We start from the raw sequence: 27,405 nt of genomic DNA, 5'->3' as shown, positions 1-27,405 counted from the left end.
ATGAAAATAAATTGCGTGCTTTCAGGCGCCTGCCAGTTGCCAGGCGGGCCATCGATTGCCAACATGCCAACTTGGACAGGAGACCAGAGGCCCAGACACAGAAACAGAGCCAAAGACAGACAGATACACCGACAGACACAGACACCGTCGAATCAACAGCAAAAACAACGACACGACTCGTGAGTTTTGGTGACCGAAGCTTAAGATACTCTTGGGTATAAATATTATCCGATATCAGGGAGAAACATTAGATTTTCCCGATTAGCACAAACAGTATATTTGAACAGTATTTTTTTAATATAAAAAAAGCAAACGATTGCTAAAGTATTTTAATATAGCCTTTCTATGCGCTTCTCATAGGCGGCACCTAAGCAAGCGTGTTGCTGCGTTACTCCACTGTAAAAAACACATTAACAGTAAGCATTAACTTAACATCGGACTAACAGAATACTGTTGAATAACATTTAATGTTAACAGCGCCTTTCTATGCGATTCTCAGAGGCGGCAGCTAAGCAAGCGTGTTGCTGCGTTACTCCTCTGTAATAAAGACATTAACGGTAAGCATTATCTTAACATCGGACTAACAGAAGACTGTTGAATAACATTTCATGTTAACACCGCCTTTCTATGCGATTCTCATGGGTTGCAGGTAAGCAGGAGGGTTTTTCGGTTAATATTCTCTAATAATGGCTCTTCTCTGAATACATCTCTCTCCCACTCGTCGTCTCTCCCTCTATCTCTCTCTCTCTATCTATCTATCTCTCCCTCACTCTATCTCTCCCTCACTCTCTCTCTCTTTCTCTCTCTCACTCCTCTCTCTCACTCTCACTCTCTTTCTCTCTCTCTCTCTCTCTCACTCTCTCTCTCTCTCTCTCTCTCTCTCACTCTCACTCTCACTCTCACTCTCACTCTCTCACTCTCTCTCTCTCTCACTCTCTCTCTCTCTCTCTCACTCTCTCTCACTCTCTCTCTCTCTCTCACTCTCTCTCACTCTCTCTCTCTCTCGCTCTCTCACTCTCTCACTCTCACTCTCTCTCACACTCTCTCTGATTGTAGTCTCTCTGCCTCTCCTTTGCAATAAATTCATAATATTCATTCCTTTTCCATTTCAAACATCCTACTCCAAGTAGTGGATATACCGCCATGCGGAAGACTACAACGAAAGCCAAATTCAATTGTAAATGCGTGTAGCACACAGCGCCATTGTCTATAAGTCGATATACAAGCATAAATAAATACTTGTATGTATGTATGCATGTATGTATATATATTATATATGACTATATATCATCCATCCATTAGAGAGCGCGTGTGCTGTGTGTGTGTGTGTCTGTGTGTGGACTAAGTGTAAGTGATTAATTTTTGACAGGCGCATTTGTTGTGCGGTATTGAAAACAATCAATGCTTCAATCTACGGACACGCCGCCCCCATGGAGGGAATACTCCAGCAATTGGAGAGCTCTCAGACTATCGAGCAAAAACATCAAGAAGAAACCTCAAGTGTATTGCTTAAGATTGCTCGAGTTTGTTGGCAGTCAGGCGGCCAGGCAGCCGGGCAGGCAAATAAATAAATATTTTGCATATCAAATGGTAATTGACTGCAATATCGGGGTCAGACTCCTTCTGGCAGGAATTTCTACACGAGTCGGGCTTAAAATTATTACTAAATACTATTCATTTGTATTCGAGCATTTAAATATTGACACAACTGTGGGGGCTATTCAGGCAGCCATAACAAATATTAATGATGTTTTTCAGCTAATTGAAATTTATTCAAACATTGCAAGTTTGTCTGAGAAACTACCTAAAGAGTGTTATAGCTTTTTCGAGCAATACAGAGAGCAAACAGTTTGCCAGTTATCGATATAAATGGCACTAATATCGCCCCTAATGGGTATTCGAGAAATATTAAAGTAAATATTTAAACATCCGGCCTTGCAGTTGTAAAAACTTTCTGTAAAATATCGATACAATGGAACACTTTTTTGACTTGGCAAACATGTATGAATCGCCTTTGATATATTTTCCTGATGTATTTTTGGGAGAGCTTTATCCATCCGTACATCTGTTCCATCAGTAAACGGGACCCCTCCCTCCAGAGACACACCTCATTTCCGCAACCGATTCCCTCTTTCATTTCAGTTTTTGTGCGTTTTCATCTCATTTAGTTGCCATTCCTCAAACATTTACATACAACACGTTTTTACGACTATCTGCTACCTACAGCTGGAGGAAGCCTCTACGAGCCGATTGCCAAATGTGCGTTTTGGGTAAAATTATAACATAAGCCACATGCTCCTCCTGCTGCTCCTGCTGGCGCTGGCTGCTGCCATATAAAAATCAAGCGGGAAAACCCCAAAACCAAAGCCGAAAGCCGCCAGAAGACCCAGAGAAGCTCTGGCCATAATGCAAATTTATGATCAGAATTCAATTATGTGCTTATTGAAACGCAGCTGCTGCCAAAATACAGTTGGGGCTGCCGCCGCTGGCCCATGGGCCGATACCTGAGGGAGGGATACACCTGAAGGGAGTTCGGAGTAATGGTTTGGGGAAGGGCTGCCGCTGGCCATTCACGCATCCGGCCAGCAGTTAATGCTGCCCAGTTTAACGGTTAAAGCCAAAAGGCCATGATTTACCCCCCCCACACACACACACACATACAGACAGAGCATTACAATTGAGGCTTAAAGTGCGTGGCAGGCACTTTATGAGCAATGGCCATACGGTGTGCTCGCTCTGTTGTGTGCACAGAGGCGTCATTAAACCAGTTAACAAATAAATACTTTGCGGCCCACTCCCCCCCCACAAGAAAAAAGAAGGAGTTTGGGCTTCCAGTTTATTGACCAAGCCATATTGTGGCCCCATCTAATGTCCACTGAGGTTCTGGTTCTGCGGAGTAGCAGTGGGAGTGGGAGAAAGTATATTAGCCGCAAGTATATGCCTAGTCAGGGTGGCTAAGATTGACTTCAAATTAGGCCTGAAGGGAAATGTGTAGGTGGATCAAGTGCCTAGCGTGTTTATTTGATTGAAAGAACTGGGATTTCGTTGGTTTTTATATTAGTTAAAGAATATAGCAATAGCAATAAAGCTCTTTCAAAATTCAAAATGAATTAAATTTTGTTTACAGATTTCAGCAGCTGATTGAATTGAGAAATTAATTATTATAAGGCAATTTTGTTGTGGAATAAATGAATCTTTTCTAAGCATTGATTTTCACTGCATACTTTTAGGCATGTATTCATTTTCTAATAAAATTTCACCAACATTGACACAACGAAAGTCAAGAAAAGGGTTTCTCTGCTGTGAAATCGGGCATAAAAAGTTAATTCTTAAGCTGTTTAAAGCCGTACAAAAGTGTCTGCATGGAATATAAAGACACATAAATGAAAAGGTGAAAAGTCTGGCCTTAAGAAATTGATTCTCAGCGTGTTTAATGCCATTAAAAATGCTTTTATAGCTGTATGGAATCGAAGAATGAAATTTGTAATGCCTGGGACCCCTCTCCTTTAATTTTCCATTCTTCCAAATGAATATGTACCTACTTTTTCATGTGTCGCATTTAATTACACAGCGAAAATGTATGGGAATTCTCATCGGAATGTGTGTACCTTGTACACGGCTAATATTACCACTAAAAAAGGTAGTTTTTCCCTGCTACGCAATTGCAGTTGTTTTATTAACTGTTTTGCTGCTTTTACTTTTGGATGAGAGGGCTATTTAATTGAGCCAAACAGACATACACAGTGGGACGACACAGGATATGTGGCATAAACACCGCAGGCTGTGCCACACAGCACACACAAAAATTTGTTTTCTTTTCCTGCTTTTTTTTTTATTGCTTTTGTTAGCCTTCTGGATGCTCCGGAGCATCCTCTTGCTGGGCGTTCATGTATAAATAATTTGAAATTAATTACATGTAACATGCTACTGGGTTTCCTCATACATTTGTCTGCTTTATACTATATTTGTGTTTGTTGTTAAAGAAAAATAAAATACAGTAAAAGGTATCGAGGCTATGGATACCCTCGCGAAATGGTTATTTCTGTGCTGTTTTCTTATGGATTTTGTACAAAATTTGGTTGAGTATATTTTGTTTTCTATGGAAGCTCATCAAACATAAGGAAAATAAGGAGGAATAGCTTGAAACCAGGAGACTATGAAAGATAATATTATCCGAAATGCCTCTCTTTGTCGCTGGCAAACATCTGCTCCGAACCAGCATACCCTCTCTACCCAAGGCACAATAAAAGAGAAAGCCTTTTGTATGCTTCATGTCAAAGGTGGTCGGATCGGATCGGTCAATTGGCAGGAGGGTATATGAGGCAGAGGCAGGAGAGGCAGCGACAGCGACAGCGACAGCAGCGAAGGTTATAAAATATATATAAAGTGTATAGAGCGGCGTGGCGGTGCCACTGGCATTGCCACACAAACGAGATGTGCCACAGCGACGACGACGGCTGGCTGCTGCACAGATTTATGCTACGCAATTAACAATGCCGGCCATTAAGCGCAACTACAGCTACAGCTACAGCTACAGCAACAATCTACCGCTACCACTACAATTGCACATCCGCAGGCTGTGTTTGTGCAGCATTTTATAGCATACTTTTATGGGCCAACAAACAGACTTTTATTCACCGGCCGCCACACACGTACACGGGACTATGGACACGCACACATTGCTTTTTGGGAGAAAAAGCTTAAATGTTTTTGAATTTAAACTTATAATTAAAAAACTTTTCTTCCACTGTGTCTGTGGGTGTGTGTGTGTGTGTGCCGGTACGCACATTGTTAGCCCTTTAATTGGCCCTTTGTTACGGTTGTTGTCCTGCGCTTCTCCCCATCTCTCCCGTCCTCTGATTTCCCTCATCTGCCGCTGCTGGTGGAGAATTGTGTGTTTGCAATGTAATTTTCAATTCGTTGGCATTTTTGTACCCATTCGGGACGGGCAGGACGGGACAGGCAGCATTAAATCTTTCATATGTAAATGGAATGTTAAACATTGAAATGAACTTGCATTAAGTTGCATAATTACATTTCGTAATAAACGTTGGACAGAACAGAACACAGCACCACCATATAATTGAGTGGCTGTCTTTCCATGCCCCCCGCCCCCTCATACCCCATACACCATACCACCCGCCTCTCATTGGCATTCTCTGCGAGGCCTGCGGGCCACTCTGCCACTGTCTCTCCATCCGGCGGTATAGTACGTACTATATATATTATTTATTGCAAATATGCTCATAAAAAGCACACACAATGTAGTCGGGAACGATGGGCATGGCTGGTTTGTGGCTTGTGCTGGGCGAGGGGGCAAAAATAATGGCAACTACCTTTTGCACTTTGACATATGACAACAGTTACGGCAGCTCCAGCTCTCACTGGATCTGTCTGCATAAAAAATTGCAACCCAACAAAAGTATGCCACGGAATGCTTGCACTTTTTATATCTCTCTGATAATCCCCACAGCAGTCTGTTGGAATGAAATCTGTTCTGGAGTGTCTATGATTTCTCATAGTTCCAGAACTGTTTCTCAGCTTAAAGAATTGATTAGAAATCAATATTATTTGGGAATATCCACTCTTCTGGAAGAGAACTTTTTGGAAATTAATATTATCTGGAGAAATATATTATTTGCATTAGTTATAACGCTTTTTTCGGCATTGGCATGTTCACAACTTGTTGAAAAAAAAAACAGGATAAAATTCTATAAATAGTTTTTCATCAATATCCAAGATTGCCTCTTTTCCTAGAAAATACAAAACAAAATCAGCTTTAAAGGAATGGAATTATCCATAAATAAAGACTATCTAGAATTATCCATAATGTCTCCTAAGTTTCCAGCCTTTGCTCCCTTCTCCTTTCCCAAAAAGTACTGCATAAACTATCTATAATCAACTAAATGTTTTAGTCCCAATTCTTCTTTCCACCATCTATAATTTACTTTAATTAACACTTAAATGAAGACAGTAACATCATAACAATACCAAACTACTGAAAACCCAACTCCCGAACTTGATTTCCATTTAACAAGAGAGAGTGAGAGAGTGAAACTCTATCCATATGGCACACATAAAAAAGTGCCACGGAAATGTTGTACAAAAAACTAATAACCAAACGGAAATGCAAAAATGAAACAAAACAACGAATAATACTATATGTAAAAAACTGACAAATAAAAAGAGTGAAACAGAACCACAGGGTGAGGGAGAGGGAGACGGCGAGGGTGTGGGAGTTCAGGAAAAGACAGAGGAGAGGGCGAGATCCTGCCGCTATAGAGTAAAGGTAAAGTAACGACCATAAAGCAAAGGACATTTAATGTTCAACTGACAGCGCCGTGGAAAAAACGTGTGGAAAATGGGAAATTTAATTAATTTCATATGCGAGTCAAATATTTTCATGCTGCCAGGCTGCCAGACAGGCCGGCAGGCAGCCGAGCTCAGCCCCTCTCTTCAGTTCTTATCGATGTATGGGGTTTTTTGCGGGATATCCCTGGTACTACTAGCTCTTTCTCTATAAGTTTTACCCCCAGAGCTTCATTTAATATATATTTATATTCTGTATTCTCGAATGTATGAATGTTTTTACGTTACGTTTGCATTTCAATTTGTGTTTGACATCTATTAACATTTTGTTCTTGTTTTTCCCGGTTTGCCCGGCTTCCCTGATTCTTTTTCTGTTATTTTTTTATGGCCCAGACATTTACATAATTAAATTTATAAACATTATTGGTAGCATGCTTTTAGCTTTATTAATTTTCGTCGGCCGCGTTTTTGGGTTGCATATGTGTCAGGGGAAACAGAGACGGAGACAGAGACAGAGACAGAGACGACTCCTCGGACCCCAAATGCGTTAGGGGTCTGAGGGGTCTGCCATGTGCGCGCGTGGGGGGTTAGCTTTTCCGTTTCCTGTGGCGCAGCACATATGTCATGGGTTCTGTGTGTCTGTCTTTGTGTTTGTTAATTATATATTCCTGTCTGTTTGTTTGTGTGGAAGCCTCTCATTTAATCAATTCGGAAGCAAAATTAATACCAAATAAACGTAATAGATCGTGATGGAACATGTGGATGAACTAATAAATCTGTAATTTATGGAAATTCATGCGCAATACAGAGAGAGAGGAGAGATTAGAAACCTAAAAATAGTCCTAAAGGGATTTATTAAAAAATTACACGATTAATGGGAGCCACAATCGACCCTTTTTCCCAGCTCTTCAGATTTGCTTTCGATTTATCGAATGATTGCCAGAGAGAGAGAGAGGGAGAGCGGCGGCGAAAGAGCTAGAGCCTGGCAAATGGCAAACATTTAATTAAAAACCGTACACAAACACACACACAAAAGAAACGCTTGGAGGCAATCAAAGAGACAGAAAGAAAGTCGAGTTCTTTTATTAATTATGAACTAATTAACACAGAAAAGCAGAAGCAGAAGCAGACAGCAGTCAGCATCAACAGAGGGGGCACTCGTGCATGGGGGCGTGTCCGAATGACAGAGTCAGAACCAGAAACCAGTTGAAGATGAGCCGAGATGAGGAATTCCTTGGGGGAGTTTCCATCATCATCATCATTATCTGGCAATCATTATCCCAGAGTTCGGTTGGACAAGTGCATTACTAATTGCCTGCTTGCTGGGCAATGGACAAAGTTTTTGAATACCCTTGAAAAGGCAGAGGAGAATAAAGCATTTACGACACTAAAAAGGGAAAATATAGAATGTTTTTCCATTACTAAAACTATGGCCATAGTCCGGCTTTTTGCTGTGGAGAGTAAACAATTAGTACAATACATGAATATATCTTATAGTTTTGGTGGGAAAAACACGTTTACTTCTCATTCAAATCGGAGAAAACTATACGATTTCCAGTAGCTATAACATTTAGTTAGTTTTGTCTCTTAGATTGATCATGTTAATCATAGAAAACGTTAACCACTGCAGTTCCCTTTGAATATTCCGTCCCTCAGCGAAAGTTTCTACAAATCGGAAGACCGTCTAAGTATACTTTTCATAGTCTTACCCTCACGCAGGGTATCAAAAACTTCCTGTCTCGTTCTTGTTTTCTTTTCTCTTATTATTTACCCATAAAGCGAATGCGTAAAACTATGCAAAAGAAGTTTATAATTATGCTGATTGCGGCGACAGTCGAGCCGAGACGAGTCGGAGATTCTGACGATTTGCTTGACGTTGGTTTGCCTCTGCAGCGGGCATAAAGTTCTTGGGCATAAAGATCTTTATTTTAGGCCAGCAAAATATATCGGCAAGCCGCATTTCCCGCTTTTGCCATAGATATGCAAATGTAATTAGTTGCATGCCAGAGCCGCCAGGACATGGACACGGATGCAGCCACGAACCGGACAGGATACGGACAGGACTGTGCAGCCAGCAGCAGGCGTAGCAGGAGCAGCAGCCACGGAACTGTGAAGCACCCTCTGGACGCCTTGTAAAATGTTAGCGTACCGAAACAATTTATAGCGAAAATAGAATTAAAACCACAAAAGCAAAACATGGCAACAAAAAACGTACAGAAAAGAAATCTACGAAAAAGAATAGAATAAAAGAGAGAGAGAGAGAGAGAGAAGTGAACGATAGAAAAGAAATACAAGAAGCCGCTGGCCAAAAGGCAGGACAAACTGCATGCAAGGGGTTGGCGCTGGGGTTGTGGGCCAAGAAAGAGCAGTCGGCCAAAAACCAAGATTTATATGCAAGCCAGAAAAAAAGAAATCACTGGGGGCTTAAGTGGAGGCAAAGGTTACCCTGGAAAGCTGCTTAGGTTGCAGAAATCAGGACGAAAACTCAATCATACGATTCCTATAAATATTTTGTATAGAGAGGGGAATTTTTTAGATTTTTTATAGAGTTTTTCACTGGATGTGGTCGTAGATTGTTATTTTTCATAAATAACATAAGATGGCACTTTAAAAACCAGTAAGGAATGATTCTTGGAAGTAGAAAAGAACATACCAGAGCATGTATGAAATGAATGCCTTGAATTCTATTGAAAAATGTCTCAGAAACCCGTTTATAGAGAAATCCTCGTAAAGGAGAATATTAGGTCATTTAAATATTATTTAAATACCCCTTTCCTTCTCTTTATATACACGTTCCTATAGATTAAAGAGACCATTGTTTTCCATAATCGCATAAGGCTTCAAAGTCAATCCGTGTAGCCTTTTCTTCCCAACAATTGTATAGCAATGTTTACGAGTACCTTCTGCCCCCAACAAAAAACGCCTACATTCCATCACACCCCAATTTACATACGTACATACCTGTGGTTACAGGGTATGCGCACAAAAGGCAACAAAATCAAGATGGAAAAGAATGAAGGAGTGAAGAACAGGAGCAGGAGTGCGGTCTGGCCAACACACAAAAAAATGTGCATAGATTTGGGGCCCACAATGGAAACCTGGGAACGGCGGCGGTGGCAGCGGCACCGGCAGGAACCGCTCTCCAGAGCGAGAAGAACAACGAAACGACGAAATGAACAAACGAAAGGACGACGATGCATATAAATTTGTAATTCTTGATGCAACCGCAACGTTTATTAATTTAAAATTCAATTTCAAAGTGGTCAAGACTTTGCCTTTGCCACAAAACGTGGTCGTAACAGAAGCACACACACACATCCTTCTTCTTCTCCCTGTGGGTGGATGCAAGTCTTCTCTGAAGCATTCGAGCATTGGCTGTGTGCGGAGGGGCAATCAATAGTATTAATGTCCAAGCAATTAGTGCGATCAAGTGTCTAATTGTTTTTCTGTGCCATGACCCATGACCCCGAATGACCATTTGCCGAGACGAATGGCGTTGAAATTATTAATGCGATGGACATTTGCACAAGGAAATTGCACAAATTCCAAATAGATAAAAGATAAATGTGGGAAAAACAAAGTAAAAGATAAATATTGTGTGGAAAAGTGAGGGATGAAGGGTTTTACTATCATTTTTTATAGGAAAAGCAAAGAGATGTACCCTGAAAGTACTCCAATATTTATTCCAATGATGGAGGATATTCCCAGGCCATTTGACTTTTTTAGTTCCCAATTAAGAGAACCACCAGTCTCTCTCTCTCTCTCTCTCTCTCTGTCCTCCTAAACACATCATTCCCTGTGCTGAAGGTAAAAGCAGAAGTAAGCAAAAATAGGGTACGAAAAGCAGCAAAAGAAGGGAAGAAATAACTATGCAGAACATTAAACACAACTGACAGCTCAACATACGTCACGTGGCGCTGTCGTAAAGTTGCTGTCGCCGTTGCTGTGGCAAGTTGCAAGAAGGGAATGGGCCACAGACAGCTACAGCGACAGCCAGAGCTACAGAGCACAACAATGCAACGACAGCAGAAGAGAGTGGCACACACAGACACAGAGGCACACAGACACACAGACACGCACACACAGACATCGATGACTGTGGGGCATTTTTAATGGAAACTCATTTTTGAGGTTAATTGTAAGCAAAAGATGGCGATGGAAAAGAGGCAGCACATGTGAGGCAAAGCAGCAGTACGACGAGGAGGAGCAGCAATAGTGGGAGGAACACTAGCAGAAGGAGGAGCGCACTAGCACCAGGCACAGGAGCACATTCAGGAGGAACGGGGGAGGAGCAGGAGCACATTCAGGAGGAACAGGGGAGGGGAGGAGCAGCAGCAGCTCAAGGCTAGTAACGTTGCATTGTGTGCGGGAAAAATTATGAAAAGCACAATGTGTGTGTGTATGGAAGAGTCCTGGCTCTGTGTGGCCACCATATGAGCTGAAGGAGGAGGAGCAGCCTGGGACACAACACCAGCGACGCCGACCACCGCCCACCGCCAGCAGATGTGGTTAATGTTCTGCACTGCATTTTATAATGAGCGGAAGGATTTTAAACGCCAGTTCCGACGTTCTTCATAGAGAATACCCTGTGTTTTTAGACCAGCAAAGGTTTTTAAGGCAAGGGGAAATTAATCTCAGGAATTTCGAAACTTTAATTGAACAAAAACTTAAAAAAAATACATAGAAAAACTTTAAAAAACCAAAACACAACTAATTAAAGAAAAAACCAATCAAAGGAATCATTTTTGCTGATGGTTCCCGGTAAAATACTATTTTGTGGATAGTCTCACAGTCGATTGGTAGCTTTAAAAACTTTTCCTGGCTTGTTGTTCCAGCAATTGAGCAGTGAACCTGTCCTAGAAAAATATGTTTGCTGGTTAGATGATGGATGAGTAGGTGTTATATGCAAATCTGTAATTTTGCAGCACTTTTGGAACCATTAAAGACACCATTAGGGCCATCGAAGTTGGGCATTACGAAACGGCAGAGAATTCTCCTTCTGTGCATATTTTTTTGATTGCATTTTCATGTATAAGCTTCATTAGACACCAAAGCCAACCCCCCTCAAAGAAAAGCTCCAAAGAAAAGCCTCTTGAGGCCACAATTCACATGCTAGAAGGAGAACCTCCCAGACATTCTGCTGACCCGAAAATATCCCCCCTATAAACATCATCATTTGGGCACATTCCACTACGAAATTTCCGTTTGCTGATGTTTACCCTTAACCAAAATGCTTTAATTAGCCCAGAGCCAGGAGGAACCCCCTCGCTCGCTCTCTCGCACACACAGATTCACACGAATTCAAGTTCAGGCACCAGGAAAAGAAGTGCTTAACATTTTTCCGCTGCCGTTGGCATAAATGGCTTAATCGCCACCTTCAAGGAGGAAAATTCCATTTGCAATTACTTTAATTACAGCCCGGGCAGTAGGCAGCAGGCAGCAGGATTTATTGGCACCGAAAAATATTTGCTCGGGTCCCTGAAAGTATGCGGCAGGCCAGGCGGCAGTGTTATGATACTAGAGAATTTTCGACATTTATTTTAAGATCTACTGTGACAATGACACAGATGCTGTGCCCCCACAACCCCCACTGTATCTCTCTGGATGCTGGCCTCTGCTCTGCATATACTCATACTAGGTGCAGAGCGAGGAGAAATGTTATTTATAAAAATGACAGACACTTCTATTTCGTTCTAGTCCCTTATACGAGTATTTTTGTATAGCGTACTTGAAGGGCTACAAGGGTGTATTGTTTTCCTAGGGGTGCATGTGACGAAAGACATAGCTATAAGGGACTATTGCTTGTTCAGATTTTAGCTTTCATTCAGGTGATAGGGAGATACAATATCTTAAAGAATGCTCACACTTCGACTTAACATTAAAGAAATTCTAAAGGTGATCCAAGAAGCTATACTTTAAGAGATATTTCGCTTTCATTTGATGCATTGGAGATTTTTAGCATATAAACATTAGTACCATTTTCTCTCCCACCACTGTAATAATATCTTCCAAATATTACCCTTGCTTTCATCTCCAGAGCACCACTAGGTATCTCATATGCCATACCCTCGCCTATTTCCACTGCTTTTCTCTGTTTCAGTTGAATGACAGATGCTACCGAGGGGCTGCTGCTGCGAACATCATGTGAAAAATGGTAATGTTTTGTGCGTCACGTCGCAGAGTCTCTCTTTCTCCGAGAGACGCGTTTTTGTCACACATACCACACTAGATTAAATTATAATCGAGAGAGCCCCGAGAAGCCTTGGCCAGGATTTGTGCAATTGACTGTGTAAGTGTTGAGCATTCTCCGGATTCCCTTTCGCTTGGGCGTTTTTTAATGAAACGTCAGTCACTTGTTTAGACCATTTTTCATCGTAGAAAAAGTAGAGGGAAAACAAAAGAACAAAACCAGCAAATGATTAACTTTTTAACAATGATTTTTGCATTAGCAAAAAAAGAAAAGACAGAAATACACGCACAGCATCGTAAATCATAGGAGTAAAAGTCCTTCGGGGGGTCGAAACCTGGCAACCCTTCTGTGGGCTTTGACATTTAGTTTATGTGATATTTCATATGTGATAAGCAGAGTGACATTTGGATAGGTCTGCCCTTTGCCAACCGCCCCTTTTTTTCTCATTTTCCTTTTCTGCAGCTCTGTTGGTCACTCTGTGGGGCAGCCCTTTGCATGCCTCATTGAGCTCCCAACACTTTGGCTAACAAGTAGAGAAAAGGTCGAAGGCGAAGCGAATCGATGAGCTAAGCTAAAATTAGTTGAGCGGCAAGAATAAGTGATAAACTATGAGAGGAAATGCCGGTTAAACACAATGTTTACGGATCCTGCCCTTAAAGGCTTTTCGGTGATAAAATGTCTTCAGTCGATAAACCAAAATTTTTAGGACGGGTTGACTTTTCCCCCATATACATTTCCTAGGAAAAGCTAGGCCTCATCCTCCATTTCCTTTCGAAAAATCCCGCATATTATTAATTAAACCCCAGGATGGATCCATCTATAGGCCGGGAAGCATAATATTTCAGTGTGATATATTTCGGGGTTTGCCTTTCACTCTGTTTTGGGGGCCTTGACTTATTGCCGGCTTTTTAACATCCTCGTATCTCTGACAAGCCCCACAAAATAATTTTTCAAAGCATCTGCACTCGTTCTGCAATTGTTTTTTACGCGATTTATGCCACATGTCAAATGCCTGACAAAGGATGACCTCCTGCTTCCTTCACAAACACACAAGCACACAGCACAGAGTCCTGTCCTCTGACACACACAAAACCCAACTCCACATGACAGATAAGTGAAAACTTTTTGGCTGTAGAAAAGCGTGTGCTTCAAAATAAAACAAATGGAACCAAAAAAAAATAAAAATAATAAAACAAATAAAATCAAGAACAGAGCCGAAGGTTTAGATACACTTCAATTTGTAGGTTTTTTGTGAAAGATAAATGTTTTAAGGTCTTTAAAAATATCGATTAGTAAAAATCGATCTAAAGCGCCCCTCTATTTGGTTTTTTTCGCTCACAAAAACTACCTTTTCTACCAATTGGTTCCATGATATATTGATCTAATCTAGAGGATTTCTTTTTATATATTTCATAGAGTTCAAAATGCTTCCTTTTGTGTCGTGCACATCAGAATACCCTTCTTTTGAAGCGCATACCCACCAGAGGAGTAGCACACAGAAATTTCCATGTTGCCCAAATGTATATACATTTTTTTTTCTGTTGGTTTTGTTTTTAATGTGCGACAAGCTCAAAGCTCAAAGCAAATGCAAGACTTTGTAACACATGTAATGAAAAAAAATAAATAAATAAACAGAAAGAGAGGGCGAGAGCGAGAGCGACCCCGATTGGTGGGGGGCAAGGTGATACCCTGTGACAAGTCGAAGGTCCCCTTGTCTGTCTCTGTCGCTGATAAGAGAGTGTGCCACACGATTTACAATGCGGCAAGTGTCGCCAAAGCCAAAGCCAAAGCCACGCGCCACCCGAAAGTTGAGATATCAAACGGCAAGCGGCATGCGGCATGCGGCAAACGGCAGGCAGGCCCAGAAGAACAAACAAATACACAAAGTGAGGAAAGGAAAACCGAAACCGAAAGGAAAACTCGAATGAAACAAAAGGAAAACAAAGACATATCGTAAGTGGCATCGTATGTCAAGTCATGTCAGGAGCACGACAAGGTGTATATGTATGTCCCTTCCTCCGCCCCGTGAAACAAGACCCCCCACACCTAATTTTCCTGCAAGCCTCCCCGCCCAACCCAACCCCCAGCCATCCATCGTGGTGGCATCATGAAATATGTTTGATTAAGTTGTAGGCATTTGACTGTTGAAGTGCAAAATATTTCACGAAACACGAGATGAGCAAATGAAATTTTACCCAGGCCCATCTTCCACCTTTCCACCCAATGAAAAGTTTACACTGAGAGATAAAAGAGGGAAGTAACATCAGCATTTGTATGGCTAAAAAATTAGCCGACTGGTAGGACTTTTGGCATTTAGGTAGATAATGGTTCCACAAAGTATTTGGAGAAGGATTTTTGGTATATATTCTTTATAGTTTCTAAAACCATATTTCAGGGTTTGAATTATTCAATTCTAATGAATTTTGGCATTTAGGTAGATAATGGTTCTACATATCAATTATGAAAATTGCAAACCCAAAAATCGAAAATTGTGGATGCCACAACCTTTTCTCTAAACAACTTTACGTTCCTTAGGATTCAAAAATTCTAAAAAATACAAAAATATGATAGCTCTATTTGCTGTATTCTCCACCATCAAGAACTCTAATTATATTATGGTATGTATTATTTGTAATTTCTCACTTTTCCGTTCAGTGCATAACATGTATGTGCCTTTGTATGTGTGGGTGTTGTGGAAATGCATTTATTATTTAGAAATCCAAAATATAACCGCAAAATATCACAAGAGACCACACCACGAGGACTTCATTTACGGCATTGTTTGGGGTCTCTATTGCCGCTCTATTCCCGCTCTCCGGCTGCAGCTGCTGCCGCTGAATAACAAAGAACTGGGAAATGCAGTTTCCCAAACAAAGAGAGGAAAAACAGCCAAAGGAAAAAAGCCAAAGCCAAACACACAAACAAAAGCCGCGGCCACAAAAGTTTGCTTTAAGAAATATACTCTGTTCCCAGGGTCTCGGGCTCTCGTTTTTTTTTCTCCTTCTAGCGTTGTATCCCCCCGATGCATCGCGATGCGCGGCTGTACGAATAATAAACAAACATTGCCTGCTTATGGGGGGGGGAGCGGAGTTCTAGTTATTATATATGTATGACTGCTGCAAAAATAGAGGAATTCAGTGAGCGGTAGAGAGGCATTAAAGTTTCAAGTAGAGCGGAAAATGGAGGTTGAAATAAGTTGACAGTGGAAAAGCAGTCCAATGTTGAGAGAACTGGGACAAACCGGCGAATATCTGAAAGTTTTGCTAATCACCTTAATGAGTCGGACAAGTAGAAACGGCGACAGCTCTGATGACTGGCTTGAAAAGTGCTCTATTTTTGGAGGTGATGGCGAGAGCAAGGGGGTTAATTCTTAGCTTAATTGACTTCATAAACCGTGCTCTACGATCAAATGCCTTTTAACCCACAGATAGATCAAGTTCATTTTAAAACTCCAACAAATTTGACTATAAAGAAATTTTTGACTTTGCTTTTCTGATGATTTATCTGGGCAATCTTTCACCTTGTGCAAAAGCCATTCCAAAACTGCAGCTACATGACACACTTTTTCTTGAGATAGTTTTTCCTTCACATGTGAAAGTTACTCGTTTCTTTTATATATTACACACACTGCAATGCGTCAGAAATGGTCTCTCATCATCATTTTTGTTGCAGGACTCCTCATCTCCTTCTCGGACAGCGTGTTGCACATCGTTTTTGGCTGTTATTATGATGAACTTGCCACGACAAGAGGCAAGCTGAAGCTTAAGAGAATGCTCGTGTATATTGCATGTAAAACTTTTAGTCAAGATTGCATTTTCACTTCTCATATATTTATTTTTCATTTTCTGATGCTCCAATAAAAGTTCAATTTTTTTAAGTCGCTTCCAATTTTATTTAACGTCATTACATTTGAGACTTTAATACCAAACCAAAAAAAATATATGGAGACCGGAAGAGAGACAGGAAGGGAGTGGGGGGCCAGAGGGACTGACTTGCACTTGCAAGGATGATTGGAAAAGGCTGCCTGCCTGCCTGCCTTCCTTCCCGCCTGCCTGCCTGCCCCGAAGTGGGGCAAGCCAGATATTGACTTGTCATGTGAGTATCCCGCTAGATGCTGCTACCTTCTTCTGATGAATTTCAAATGCATTTTGCGTATATATTAGAAGAAGAAAAATCGAATGAAATCGAACGAAAGCCAAAGAGGCACAGCGCACAGAGCAAAATAAATTCTCTCTTCCCGCCACCTACATTTTTCATGTATTATTCAGAAATAAACTTGGCTAATCTCCAAATATAGGTTTCCCTTACTCGTAAGCCTATTCTTTGCTTAGCTTTTCGCTCGCTCGCATTTCCCTCAATTTTCCAATCATTTTCTGATGAGAATTTTCTGGTTTCATGGCTGCATTACGAGTATATTGTAGTACTTCTATGGCAGCCAACGATTTAAGACGACGACGTTTGATATTTTCCCCACACGCAACGCTAGCATCCCACACTCCCCCCACAGTCATAACCATAAGTATATATACATGTGGAATATATGTGTAAATGGCGGCTAGTTTTTGATATATTTTTGCAATTTAGCTGCGGCACTTTATGGCTTTTTGGCAGCACAAATCATATTAAGTGAAATGTGTGCCACGCGAAGCGAGTGCGTTGAGCATTTAATTGGTTTCAAATTTAAAGAGCATTCCCTCTCTATTACAGTCCGCGCCATAATTTATTGCTGTTATTGCATAAGTTAGTGCATTAAATGTTAGTTTATGATATTGTAACGAATAGAGATTAAGTAGGTTATTGTTGTCGTGCCGAATTATACTAGAAATATCCAGTCATGGATGTCTGCGCTTCTATACCTTAAATTTTCCGTTTACCTATTTACCCAATTTCTTTTTCAACTGAGTATCAGCTGTTTGCTATGAAGAGGTGGTCACATTAAACGCGCAGTGATGCTGCACCGCCCTTCCACCGTCACAAAGTCGTAGTGAATGACTGTCTTTTAAAATGCAGAATCTGAACCAGATCGTACTATTATTATACCCAGAATGAAGAAAACCATTTCATTCTTTCTCGCGCTCTCTCTCTCTCTCTCTCTCTTACACACTCTTTGTAGTACAATGTGTGCGCTCTCTGGCGGAGAGGAGCCATACTGACTGAGTAATATTTACTCTAAAACAGATGAAAAGCCTCTTTGTGCGATTGAGGCGGCATCTAAGGTATTAAGGGGTAGTACCTTTATGAACTAATGCTTTCTCGAAGCCTCGCTTTGCAGGAAAAAGGAATTTAATTTGCCACGTGAGTCTAAACAAATAATAGCATGAGAGACAAGACAAAACTAAGTCAAATTTCACAGCATACGACATGGTTTTCAACGAGGCATGCCTTACCCCTTTCCCATTTATTGAGCTGAAGGATCCTCGCGACTAAAAATCTGTTCATTTCTGATTTGATTGTAGAGTTCTGTCCCTAATAACCGTCCCTACAAATAACGAGACGGACAATATTGGAGGCTTGTTGTCCAACAAAGTCTTTCTCCTGCTTTCTGTTCCGTTGTGTCCTATTATTATTATTATTTTTTTTTAATTGTTAATTATAATATTTTGCCATTTGGCATCACGGAGCGTTTACGTATAGTACAGAAAATTTTCTAAAACTATTTTTTCTGTAAAAATACTTTAAAATGCGTGTAAAAAACTTGTTTTTATATTTAAATCTAAAAAAATATGTTGCAAATTTATTTGAGCCTTTTTTCTCTAAGAAAGTACCAACAGAAATGATCAAAACTTCCGAAAGTTGTAATTATACCTTGATTAAAACTCAAAGATTGTCTAAAGTTTGTATATTTAATTATTCCCAATTATAAAACCTCTTTTTTGAACTGCAATATAATCCCAATTTAGTTGCTTTTGTTTCCCTTAGTTCCTTCTGCTTTAAGTTGCAGACTTTTGTCATATATTAAACACAAACAGCTCTCTTTCTCTCAGAGAGACCAATAACTTTCAAACACATACCACACTTCATTGTATAAAGGGGGTGCTCGGGTCCAGGACTCTTGGATCCCTTATGCCGTGGCACAGCTTGACGCCGCCACAGCTGCATTGCTGCAGGGCGGCTGCTGCTGCCGTTGCTGCTGCTGCAGCTACTCTGCAAAATTTCGCCCATTTAAACTTTTCGCTACTGTAGAATTTTCATTATTAATATGACTTTTTAGGCGAACCGCAAACGGTGCCAAGGGTCGGAAGGATGAGGACGTGAACGTGGAACGTGGAGACCCCGAGTCCTGTGTGCTGTGCTCTGGATGGCTGTGTGGTCGATGCCGTTGGCCAGTTAAATGCGGCCCAGTGTATTGTCAATGTTTGTCTACTATGTGTGCCGGGGAGGGGGGCAGGCACACAGCGGGTGGGCGAGCCGAAAAACCAAGGATGAAGTTTTCCCATGCCATTTGACTTTGCAACAAGTGCAGGAGGAGGAGCAGACGGAGGCACAGCATCCAGCGTCCAGCTTTCAGCGGCATGGTCCAACGCCGTTTTAATCAAGCTCAACTAATGGTCCGCCAGCGCGGACTCCCGACTCCGTTTGGGGCACCACCACAAAAAAGAGAGAACGTAACCGTAACCAGCAAAGCCGCTTATTACTATAAAGTGAGATTAATGAATGCCTTTCTCTCGGTCTCCTCCTCCCGAGCTGCGGCTCTGGCTCCGGCTCCGGCTCTGACTCTGTGCCGCAGAGCGATGCCATCCGCCTGGCGGCTCCTTTTTTGGCTGGCAATTAATGAAATTTATTTGCGCCTCCACCCGTCGACGGGGCATATTGTTTTGTTGCGGAGAAAGGAGAGAAGATTGCCTGCTTTTAGAGGTGGTAAAATGGTTTTTGGCAGGCAAATTTAAAAGCAAATTGTTTTGGGTTTTGTGTTTTAGCGCGCCGCGCCATTCCGCACCGCTCCATGCCACTCCCAAGCCTCTCTGTGGCATCGTAGATTGGCTTCCAGATGATTTTATTGCAATTTGCACCGAAAAGCAAATTCGGTTTTTCGGTTAAGCAAGAGGTTTTCATTAGCAGAGTGGCGGCGGGTGTTGCCGTTTGTGCTGCTGTTGCTGTTATTGTTTTTGTTGTCTAGACAAAATATCAACACGGGGGGCTACAAATATTCCAAGATTTAGGGTACTGATTAAAGATGCTTTAACGAAACCCAAAGGAAATTTTTCTTGTGAAAATTAATTGAAAAAGGGGTCGAAAAATGTAAGAAAGTTATTGAATTCATGAATCAGAGGCTTTCTATTCTATTTCTTTCTATTCGGTTTTTAAAAATACTATAAATCTATCGAAATACCGATAGTTTTGGTGTAGAAAATTTTTATGATTCGGGGGAGCACGATACTAATTAATTCTAAATTTTCTAAAGATTTCCAATGAATAAATAAAAAAATTGTACTGGAATTAATCGATTTATCGAAACTTTAAGTTTAAAAAAATGTCAGATCATATGTTTCAAATTAATTCTAGTAAATAAACACAGAAAAAAGGCAAATAATGTAAACTATTATAAAAAATACTCCAAATTAATTAAACAATGGATGTTTTTAGTACGGAACATTTTTAAAGCGACTCCAATAAAACCGTTGGCAAATAAACAAATAAATAAAATAGTATTCAATTTAATATATTATTCAAAAATATCAGAGACTAATCGAATTATCAATAGTTTCAAAAAAAGCTGATTCCAATTATTTAATTGTGGGATAGATAAAATTTTGTAAATGTGAAAGATTCCAGTTAAAACACATTCCACAACTCAAAATTAAACCGATAAACGTTAAGAAATTCTTCAGATATATACAAACTATATATAGAGAGACTACTTTACCTATCTATGGCAGCAGCCAGCAGCAGGACCTTGGCAATTAATTTCCCCAGCATGTGGCAAGTTTATATATATATTTTTATATATATATATATTTTTTTTGTAATTCCTTTTGGCATAAGTTTTTTCCTTTCCTACCTTTTTGCTGTTCGCCCTTTCACGCGATCCGGTTAAAACTTCCATCCTTGTTTCCCGTGTGTTTGTTGTTTTTGGGTGTGATAAATCTCAATGTAAAAATTTTCACACACACACGTACGCCTATACGCACGCGGGAAAGCGTGGAAAAGCGCCACCCCAAATGCCAATAAAGAGCCGACCCGCTGCCCGCCGCCGCCCGCCGCCAGCCCACATATGCAGAGGAGTATCCCCGCCATCCAGCGTCCCACCCATCGTGGCATCGCTGAGGCACGTTTGAGTTTCACGTGAAAGCATTTTTAATCAAAATTCTCAACAGGCTAAAGCAGCGAGAGCGAGGATCAAAAACACTTGCCACAGAGATGAATGTGTGTGTGTTTGTAGGTGTGCGTCCGTGTGTCCGTAGGTGTGTGCTCTTATTACACCTTGCCACAACAGCCGACACCACTGTGTCTGCCACACACTCCCAGCCCTCACCCCCAACCCCAGAATAGATTGCACTTGCAACACCTGCAAGTAACGTGACTCTGTCTCCCCGTAGGGATATCTTGAAGGAGGCGTGTGGTAAATGCAGTAAATCCTTTCTGCCTTTGCACTTTTATGCACTCCACACCCACGACTCCTTCTCCACCTCCTCCAAAAAAACTGAAAACAAAACCGCATACAGCGGATTCTTATATATTTTTTGACATGTTTGTTTTTTATGCAAATATCGAAATAAAGATTAGTTCTGTGGCGCTTCTTCATGGTGCGTATAAATTTCCCTACCGGAGGCGGGACACCGTCGCAGCAGCAGCAGCAGCAGCAGCATCCTCTCCGCCCACGAATCCTGCGTTTCTTTTGCTTTTGCTTCTGTTTTTGTGTGTATGTGTGTGTATTTATGGGCTAAACGTTTAACTAACTGACTGCGTTAGTCCCTGCGATTTAGTGATAATGTGGCTTGCTACCAGTCTTTTACACTGAGAGAAACATATACTTAAACGAGGAATTCACACTGGAAAGGGTTGCCAAAAGAATCATTGCTTCTGGTAATAGATAACCCTCCTCTTTACCTAAATCTTCTGAACCAAAGCTCTATAAAACAATCCATTTACAAGGAATAACCAATCAATGTCTTTTACTAACCAAAAACTTTTCCCTAGATGGTCTTTGGGTACCCTTTAGCGTACTGTAGAATGAATGTAGACAATGATAACTTAATGATCTATTAAGTGATCTATTATGTAAAAAATCGTTGGTGGAATATAGGAATTTTCGGAGTATACAATTCAAAAATTTGTTAGATCATAGCTTAACAACCAAAAGGTTTTTTCTATCCAAAAATCACAGCCTTTAAAGCCTTTGGTCATATGATAGTGCTGTGCTAGTATATTTATTTTAATTTACAAAGGATCAAGCATATCCAGATTCGATAATTGTTAACATTTCAATGAATACCATTTTCCGTTAATACATTTTTGGTATTTTCCACCAACTATAATCTTTTTTTTCAATCTTTGATTCCAATTTCTCACTCAATCTTCCAAATTTCAGAAATTTTAATTATCTTTCAAGTCCTTTCAATAATATTTTGGAGTCCCATTTCATCTGCATATATCCTTGTTCCCTCAGTGTATCTGTGCGACCTCACCCCTTGGCTAGTAAAATTTACTGTTTACAATTTGTTGGCTGATTGCTTCTGTTCTCTGCACGCTTTGACTAAATTTATTGCTGGCGATAATTTTTGTTGCTCTTTTTTTTGCGTTCTACTCCGATGTTCATCCGTTCCTCATCTGCTCTCACTCTCTCGCTCTCTCTCTGGGTTTTTCTATTTTGTGTATTTATTATAATGCTGTGTCTTCCTATTTGCTAGCTGCATTATTATTTTCCTATTACCCAGTCAGAGTCCTACTCGGAGGAGTCCATTCCGTAGATACGTCCTCAGAGAGGTCCTAGTCGGGTTACCCTTTCAGAGGACTTCTTTTGGTGGTGGCCCCTCAGAGAACTTTCTGCTCATCGCTGTGTGACTGTGTTATCTGTGGCTGGCGGTCATGTTTTTTCGGATGAAATCTCTGGCTGAATGTTGTGCTCGCCTACTCTTCATAGTCCTTCTAGGAATACAAGGACTCTCTCCCTATCTCCCTCCCTGTCCCTATGATGGAATACAAAATTTTAATTAAGTGCCAAAGCAAATGAGATTTTAGGAAGCGGCGCAGACACACCACGAGTACAGCACAGGATTGTGTGATAATAAATCTCTTTGGCTGAAGTTGTACACAGAAGTTATACATTTTTAAGGCAATTTTCGGTTTTCCCGTATCTGTTTATTATTTCTACATTTATCCCCCGAACAGATCCTCCAGTGGGTGTTTGCGCCTTCCAGGTGTTTCGGGCAGACATTTTGTAAACGGAAAATAATTACGTATCCAAAAGGCTGGGGCCTTCGGTTAAATTTATGTACGCGGCGTATGAGTAATGTGCACTACTTTTGCCACCGAGAGAGCGAGAGAGTGGGACTCCTAGGAGTTGCAGCTCTAACTTATAATTTAGTACTGTCTGCGAGCTATTTTAGCGGGGTTTATTATAGTTGTTCTACTAGTTCCACTAGTTGTTCTTATTGCTGTTGCCGCTGTTTTAGCCAGTTGTTTGTTGGTTGTTTATGAGGCCGCCAAAGGGAACCACAAAATGTGTGAAAATTGCAGCAACAGCGGAGGGCCATCATCAGGTGAAAGCCAGGAACCAAAACAAGAAGGTGCGTTGGGTTTTTAATAGTCGAACATGGAGATACTCTAGGTGGCAGGTCTCTGGTTATCAGAACACCATTCTGCGCCCTTGGAAATAGTAGAGACTGATGTAAGGGATTTTCCTTTATTCTAAAAGAAGAGCTTTTCATAGAGGAAGCAATATGTTTTATACCACAAGGTAGGTTAAACGTGCTAAATTATAAAGTGCATACAATATATACAAATATACAAATTATTATAAAATAACAAATTAATTAATATTTAAGTTAACAAAAAATTGATTCATTGGAATAAATTTCTTGCGTACATTTAAAATAAAAAATGATTAAAAACGTTATCAAAATAAAATTAATATTCTCCTCTCCACAAGATAAATAAATATTATATAAATAATAAATTAAATAAAAAAATCCCTTCTAGTTCTTGGTTATCTGAATCTGTATCTTCTTTTTTTGCATTATCTATTATCTAAATATTCTTTTAATTTCTGGGCCGCACAACCCTCCATTAAAGCCCCATAACACCCCATCAAAAAAGAGTATAAAACGAGCATATTCCTGTTTGATACACACTCTACACTACAGCCCCTTGCTATCTCGCTCACTTAGTCTTTTTATGCGGTGCCTGTTGGACTGGTGGCATGGTGGATTGGTGGAAGGTGGCTGGTGGCAACGTTTGCATTTTTAGTTGTTAATTATGCGAGTTGATTATGCTCTATGTGCACTCTGGCGCCACGTAATTGGTGTGCATTTGATTTGTGGCAGCTTGCAACGAGCAAAGCGTCGTTGATAGGCTCAAAAAGTACGGCAGGAGGGAGGGGGCCCAGACCCTTACGAGGGGAAGTAATTAGTGTAGTTTAGCCAAAGGACTAACAACCATGCGAATGAAGGTAAAAGTTGTGCCGCCACAGACACGTGGAGTCGAAAAGGCAGGCCAAGGTAACAGCAAAAGAGTTCCTACTTTTAAAGAGGAAAGGACTCGAATTAAAAGTATTTATTGGGTTAATACAGAACTTACAGGAAGATGTAGAAAGTATTCAATTCAAAAGGCTTCTAATTGCAGGCCAATACCCCAATCAAAGTCTCCTAATTAGTCTCCCTTTTCGGAAATCCCTTTTAAATGAGCTCAAATGCCCACAGAGCGTATCGATCAATATGCATTTTGTATTGGAGTTGATTTACCAAATAATTTGCTGCTTTAATCTCATTAAAAGTTGTACATTTCCCCCCACCCCTTTCCCCCAGAGATTTTTGTTATTGAACTTTCTGGCTGCTTGCTGCTGTTTATAATTTGTGGAAGAAAAAGGAGTAGGAATTTCGGCCATGCTCTCGGTTTAAGCAAATTAGTTCAATTGCCAGGACTATCATCAGTACCGGCTCCCTGCTGCAGCCTCCCTCTCGATATTCCCATCCGTTTCCTCTCTGGCACAGACTTGATTAGGCTTAGAGAGAGACCAAAAAACTTTATCCTTTGCACAGTTGTAAATAAGCAAAAGTAAATTTTGGCAAGTAATTTAAGCCACACAAACAAGCTGGCAAATAACTTTCGAGCAGAGCACCCCATCCCACCCCAAGAGCTCCCCTCCCACCCCTCGGGGGAGGAGACTCGTAGGGTTTTGGAGGTGGGGGGCGAAAGTTTAGCATTTACGCCAAGTTCTTTACCCAGTTTTAATTCAAAATCAATGTATGAACTTCGTTTACATTGCGTCGCATACTAAAACCGAAACTTTTGATGTCGCTCTATCACACTCCGCCTCCACCTCCTACACCCCCTTCAGCGCCAGTCACCCAAAAGCCCTTGACTGCTGCGGCTCCACCGCACCACCCATTGAGTGGAGTTCAATTAGGAAGCTGCAGTTTCTAGCTATAAACAAGTGGGAAGCATTTCGCTGGTGTTCAGACTATAGGATTCCCTTTAAGATTATTGATTTGTGCACTCAATGGAATATAATCTATTTATTGGGATTTATTGGGTTCCATATTCAAACGTTTCTTGTAGAAAACTTCCCCATTTCTATAATCTTTCCTCTATCTCCAGATCATAGAAAACTAGCCCTAATTTTGTATTCCTTCTTTAGAATCTTTTCTGTATCCCCTCAGGTATATGCCTCAGCATATACGAGCAATGTAGTTCCTGTTCAGAGTCAGCAAAGTCCTCTGTTTCATCTGGTATCTCCCACACCATATACCCCTTTCCAATCCTTGTGCCCAATGGGTATAATAACCACCGTTTGATGATGTTGATGATGGGCTCAGCTTAGCCGTAAGGAGAAATATCGATAGCAGCATGGCACTTACCTTCATAGATGGTTAAAGTTGCATCTGCGGAAACGGCATCGCCCACACCGTTCTCCGCCACACACTCGTAGGGGGCATCATCACGGCCCGCTCGCACTGGCTCAATCCGTAATATGGATATCCCGCCGGGCTGCTCCAGCACCGTATAACGAGATTGTGTTCCTGCGTAGAGCACATTCCGTTAAGTGGGGGGTTTTGCATATACACATGCATATATGTGTGAGTGCATAGAGGAAGCCAATGCGAAAACTTACCCGAAACTTTTTTGCCATTCTTGCGCCAGACTATCGATGGCGGCGGATCACCGCGTGCCGCACAATAGAAGCTCGCAACGCCGCCCACTCGTACGCCCTGATTCTGTGGCTTCCTGATGATCTCCGGCGGATCTGTGGAGGGGTCGTAAAAGAACATGGCAAAGCGGTTTAATATCAAGGATTTCTTCGCTAAGGGTTACGACTTTTGAGGCAGGATGAGGGTTTAATATACATATATTTTTGCTGGTGCTTTTGGGGCTTGGGTTTTGTTTGCCAAGCAGATTTTCAGATGCCATATCTGTGTGGGTATTTCAATGGAATAAGAGACTGTTTCTGGGAACTAGTTTTCTTTAAAAAAGTTTATAGAAGTTGTGTCGAAAGTTAAGGACCTTGCCTGAGTTTTGGTCCTTAGAAATCTCTGATATACCAGACTCGTAAATAGTTGTGCAACAGAAAGCTCTTTTTTCTATATTTTTTTCCTGAAAACTGTCACCAGAACACCAGGTATTCTTTAGTTTTATTGAGGATTCCTTAAAAGGCAGACATTCATTGATTTTGAAGCTACTCCAAAAACTAGAATACATTTTCTATTCTAAACTGAATTAAATTCTATTGAATTTTCTGTTTGAAAATACTCGAAAAATACTCTTGGAAAAGTGCAGTTTTCCAAAAAGTGTTAGCAAAACTTCAAGCCCCCTCTGGAAGAGAGCTTTTCTGTTTGGTTAAGAGACACAGATACTATTGTGGGGTTGCTGTGTGTTGGGGATACTCGTATGGTATCGTATCGCATCGCTTTGGGGCAGCAGCAGCAGCTGTTTTAAGTAGGCGACAGACGACAGAACGACAGACAGTCGATTTTAAAGCTTCGTTTGGCAATGCATTTCCATCATTTTCTGTATGCTTTCGGTTTTGCTTTCCTGGTTTATTTTTTTTGTTTTTTCTTTCTTCTTTTGTTTTTGTTTTGGGGTGGGTTTTTCCCGTATATTCTTTTTACATATTTGTCACAATATGCTGTCAATACAATGTCGCATGTTGTTTGTCCACACACACGTACTCGTACGAGTGGCACGGAAGAAGAAAAGAGAAAAAGATACAGCTACAAAATGGGGCAAATGGGAAAATGTGAAGGGGGTTCGAAAACAGATGCACGGCATTAAAAATCTGGCAAAAATCACGAAACGTTAAACAAGCAGCAAAAATATTGTCATGTGCATGTTGCCCCAATGCTGCACGAGGCATCAGCAGCAGCATCAGAGTCCACAACCCCGGAGAACGTAAAGTAGTTTACCCAATATATCAATTCGATTTATGTATCATTTTTTGCAGATAACATATATATTTTTTCTGCAGTGAGTTTTGATTGAAATTAAATATTACGCGCCATTTAAATTGCATGGCGATGGCCGGTGGCCTGTGGCTGGTGGCTAACGGGACTGTACCTTAGGCCACAACAGGGACTTACGTGTGAGATATTGTATATATGGAAAATCCGAAAAATTTGCATCTGTAACGGGGCAGCAGAACCTTCGGTTAGTACGAAACGAAACGAACACGGAACGCGACGCAATGCGCGGCGATAATGGCTGTGTTATCACATTTTTTATTCCCGTTTAACGCGTTTGATATTTTAATTATA

At 40.9% G+C, this 27,405-nt stretch overlaps 1 protein-coding gene and 1 long non-coding RNA gene across 14 annotated transcripts in view; one reads left to right on the top strand and one right to left on the bottom strand.

Annotated features, from left to right (window-relative positions):
* Positions 1–27,405, bottom strand: part of Lar (tyrosine-protein phosphatase Lar) — a 153,646-nt gene that overhangs the window by 48,345 nt on the left and 77,896 nt on the right. For 8 of the 12 annotated variants that reach the window (XM_015181500.2, XM_015181507.2, XM_015181504.2 and 5 more), the window contains exons 4-6: positions 27,232–27,273; positions 25,770–25,901; positions 25,516–25,677 (exon numbers count right to left, since the gene is read on the bottom strand). In XM_015181500.2, the coding sequence (XP_015036986.1) occupies positions 25,516–25,677; positions 25,770–25,901; positions 27,232–27,273 (336 nt within the window). The remainder of the gene's footprint in view (positions 1–25,515; positions 25,678–25,769; positions 25,902–27,231; positions 27,274–27,405) is intronic. The other 4 variants (XM_002133303.3, XM_015181502.2, XM_015181510.2 and 1 more) reach the window with 1 other exon arrangement.
* On the top strand, positions 361–1,594 carry LOC117184218 (uncharacterized). Of its 2 annotated transcripts, none has more exons than XR_004469502.1 (3): positions 361–649; positions 1,131–1,245; positions 1,303–1,594. It is a non-coding gene; the product is annotated as an uncharacterized lncRNA (long non-coding RNA). The 2 variants fall into 2 exon arrangements; XR_004469501.1 differs by having other exon boundaries at positions 362–649; positions 1,128–1,245.

The sequence above is a fragment of the Drosophila pseudoobscura genome, chromosome 4 (genome assembly GCF_009870125.1).
Source record: "Drosophila pseudoobscura strain MV-25-SWS-2005 chromosome 4, UCI_Dpse_MV25, whole genome shotgun sequence".
Lineage (NCBI taxonomy): Eukaryota > Metazoa > Arthropoda > Insecta > Diptera > Drosophilidae > Drosophila > Drosophila pseudoobscura.
Note: the sequence above shows the minus strand (reverse complement) of the source record. Positions and strands in the feature narration are given on the sequence as shown.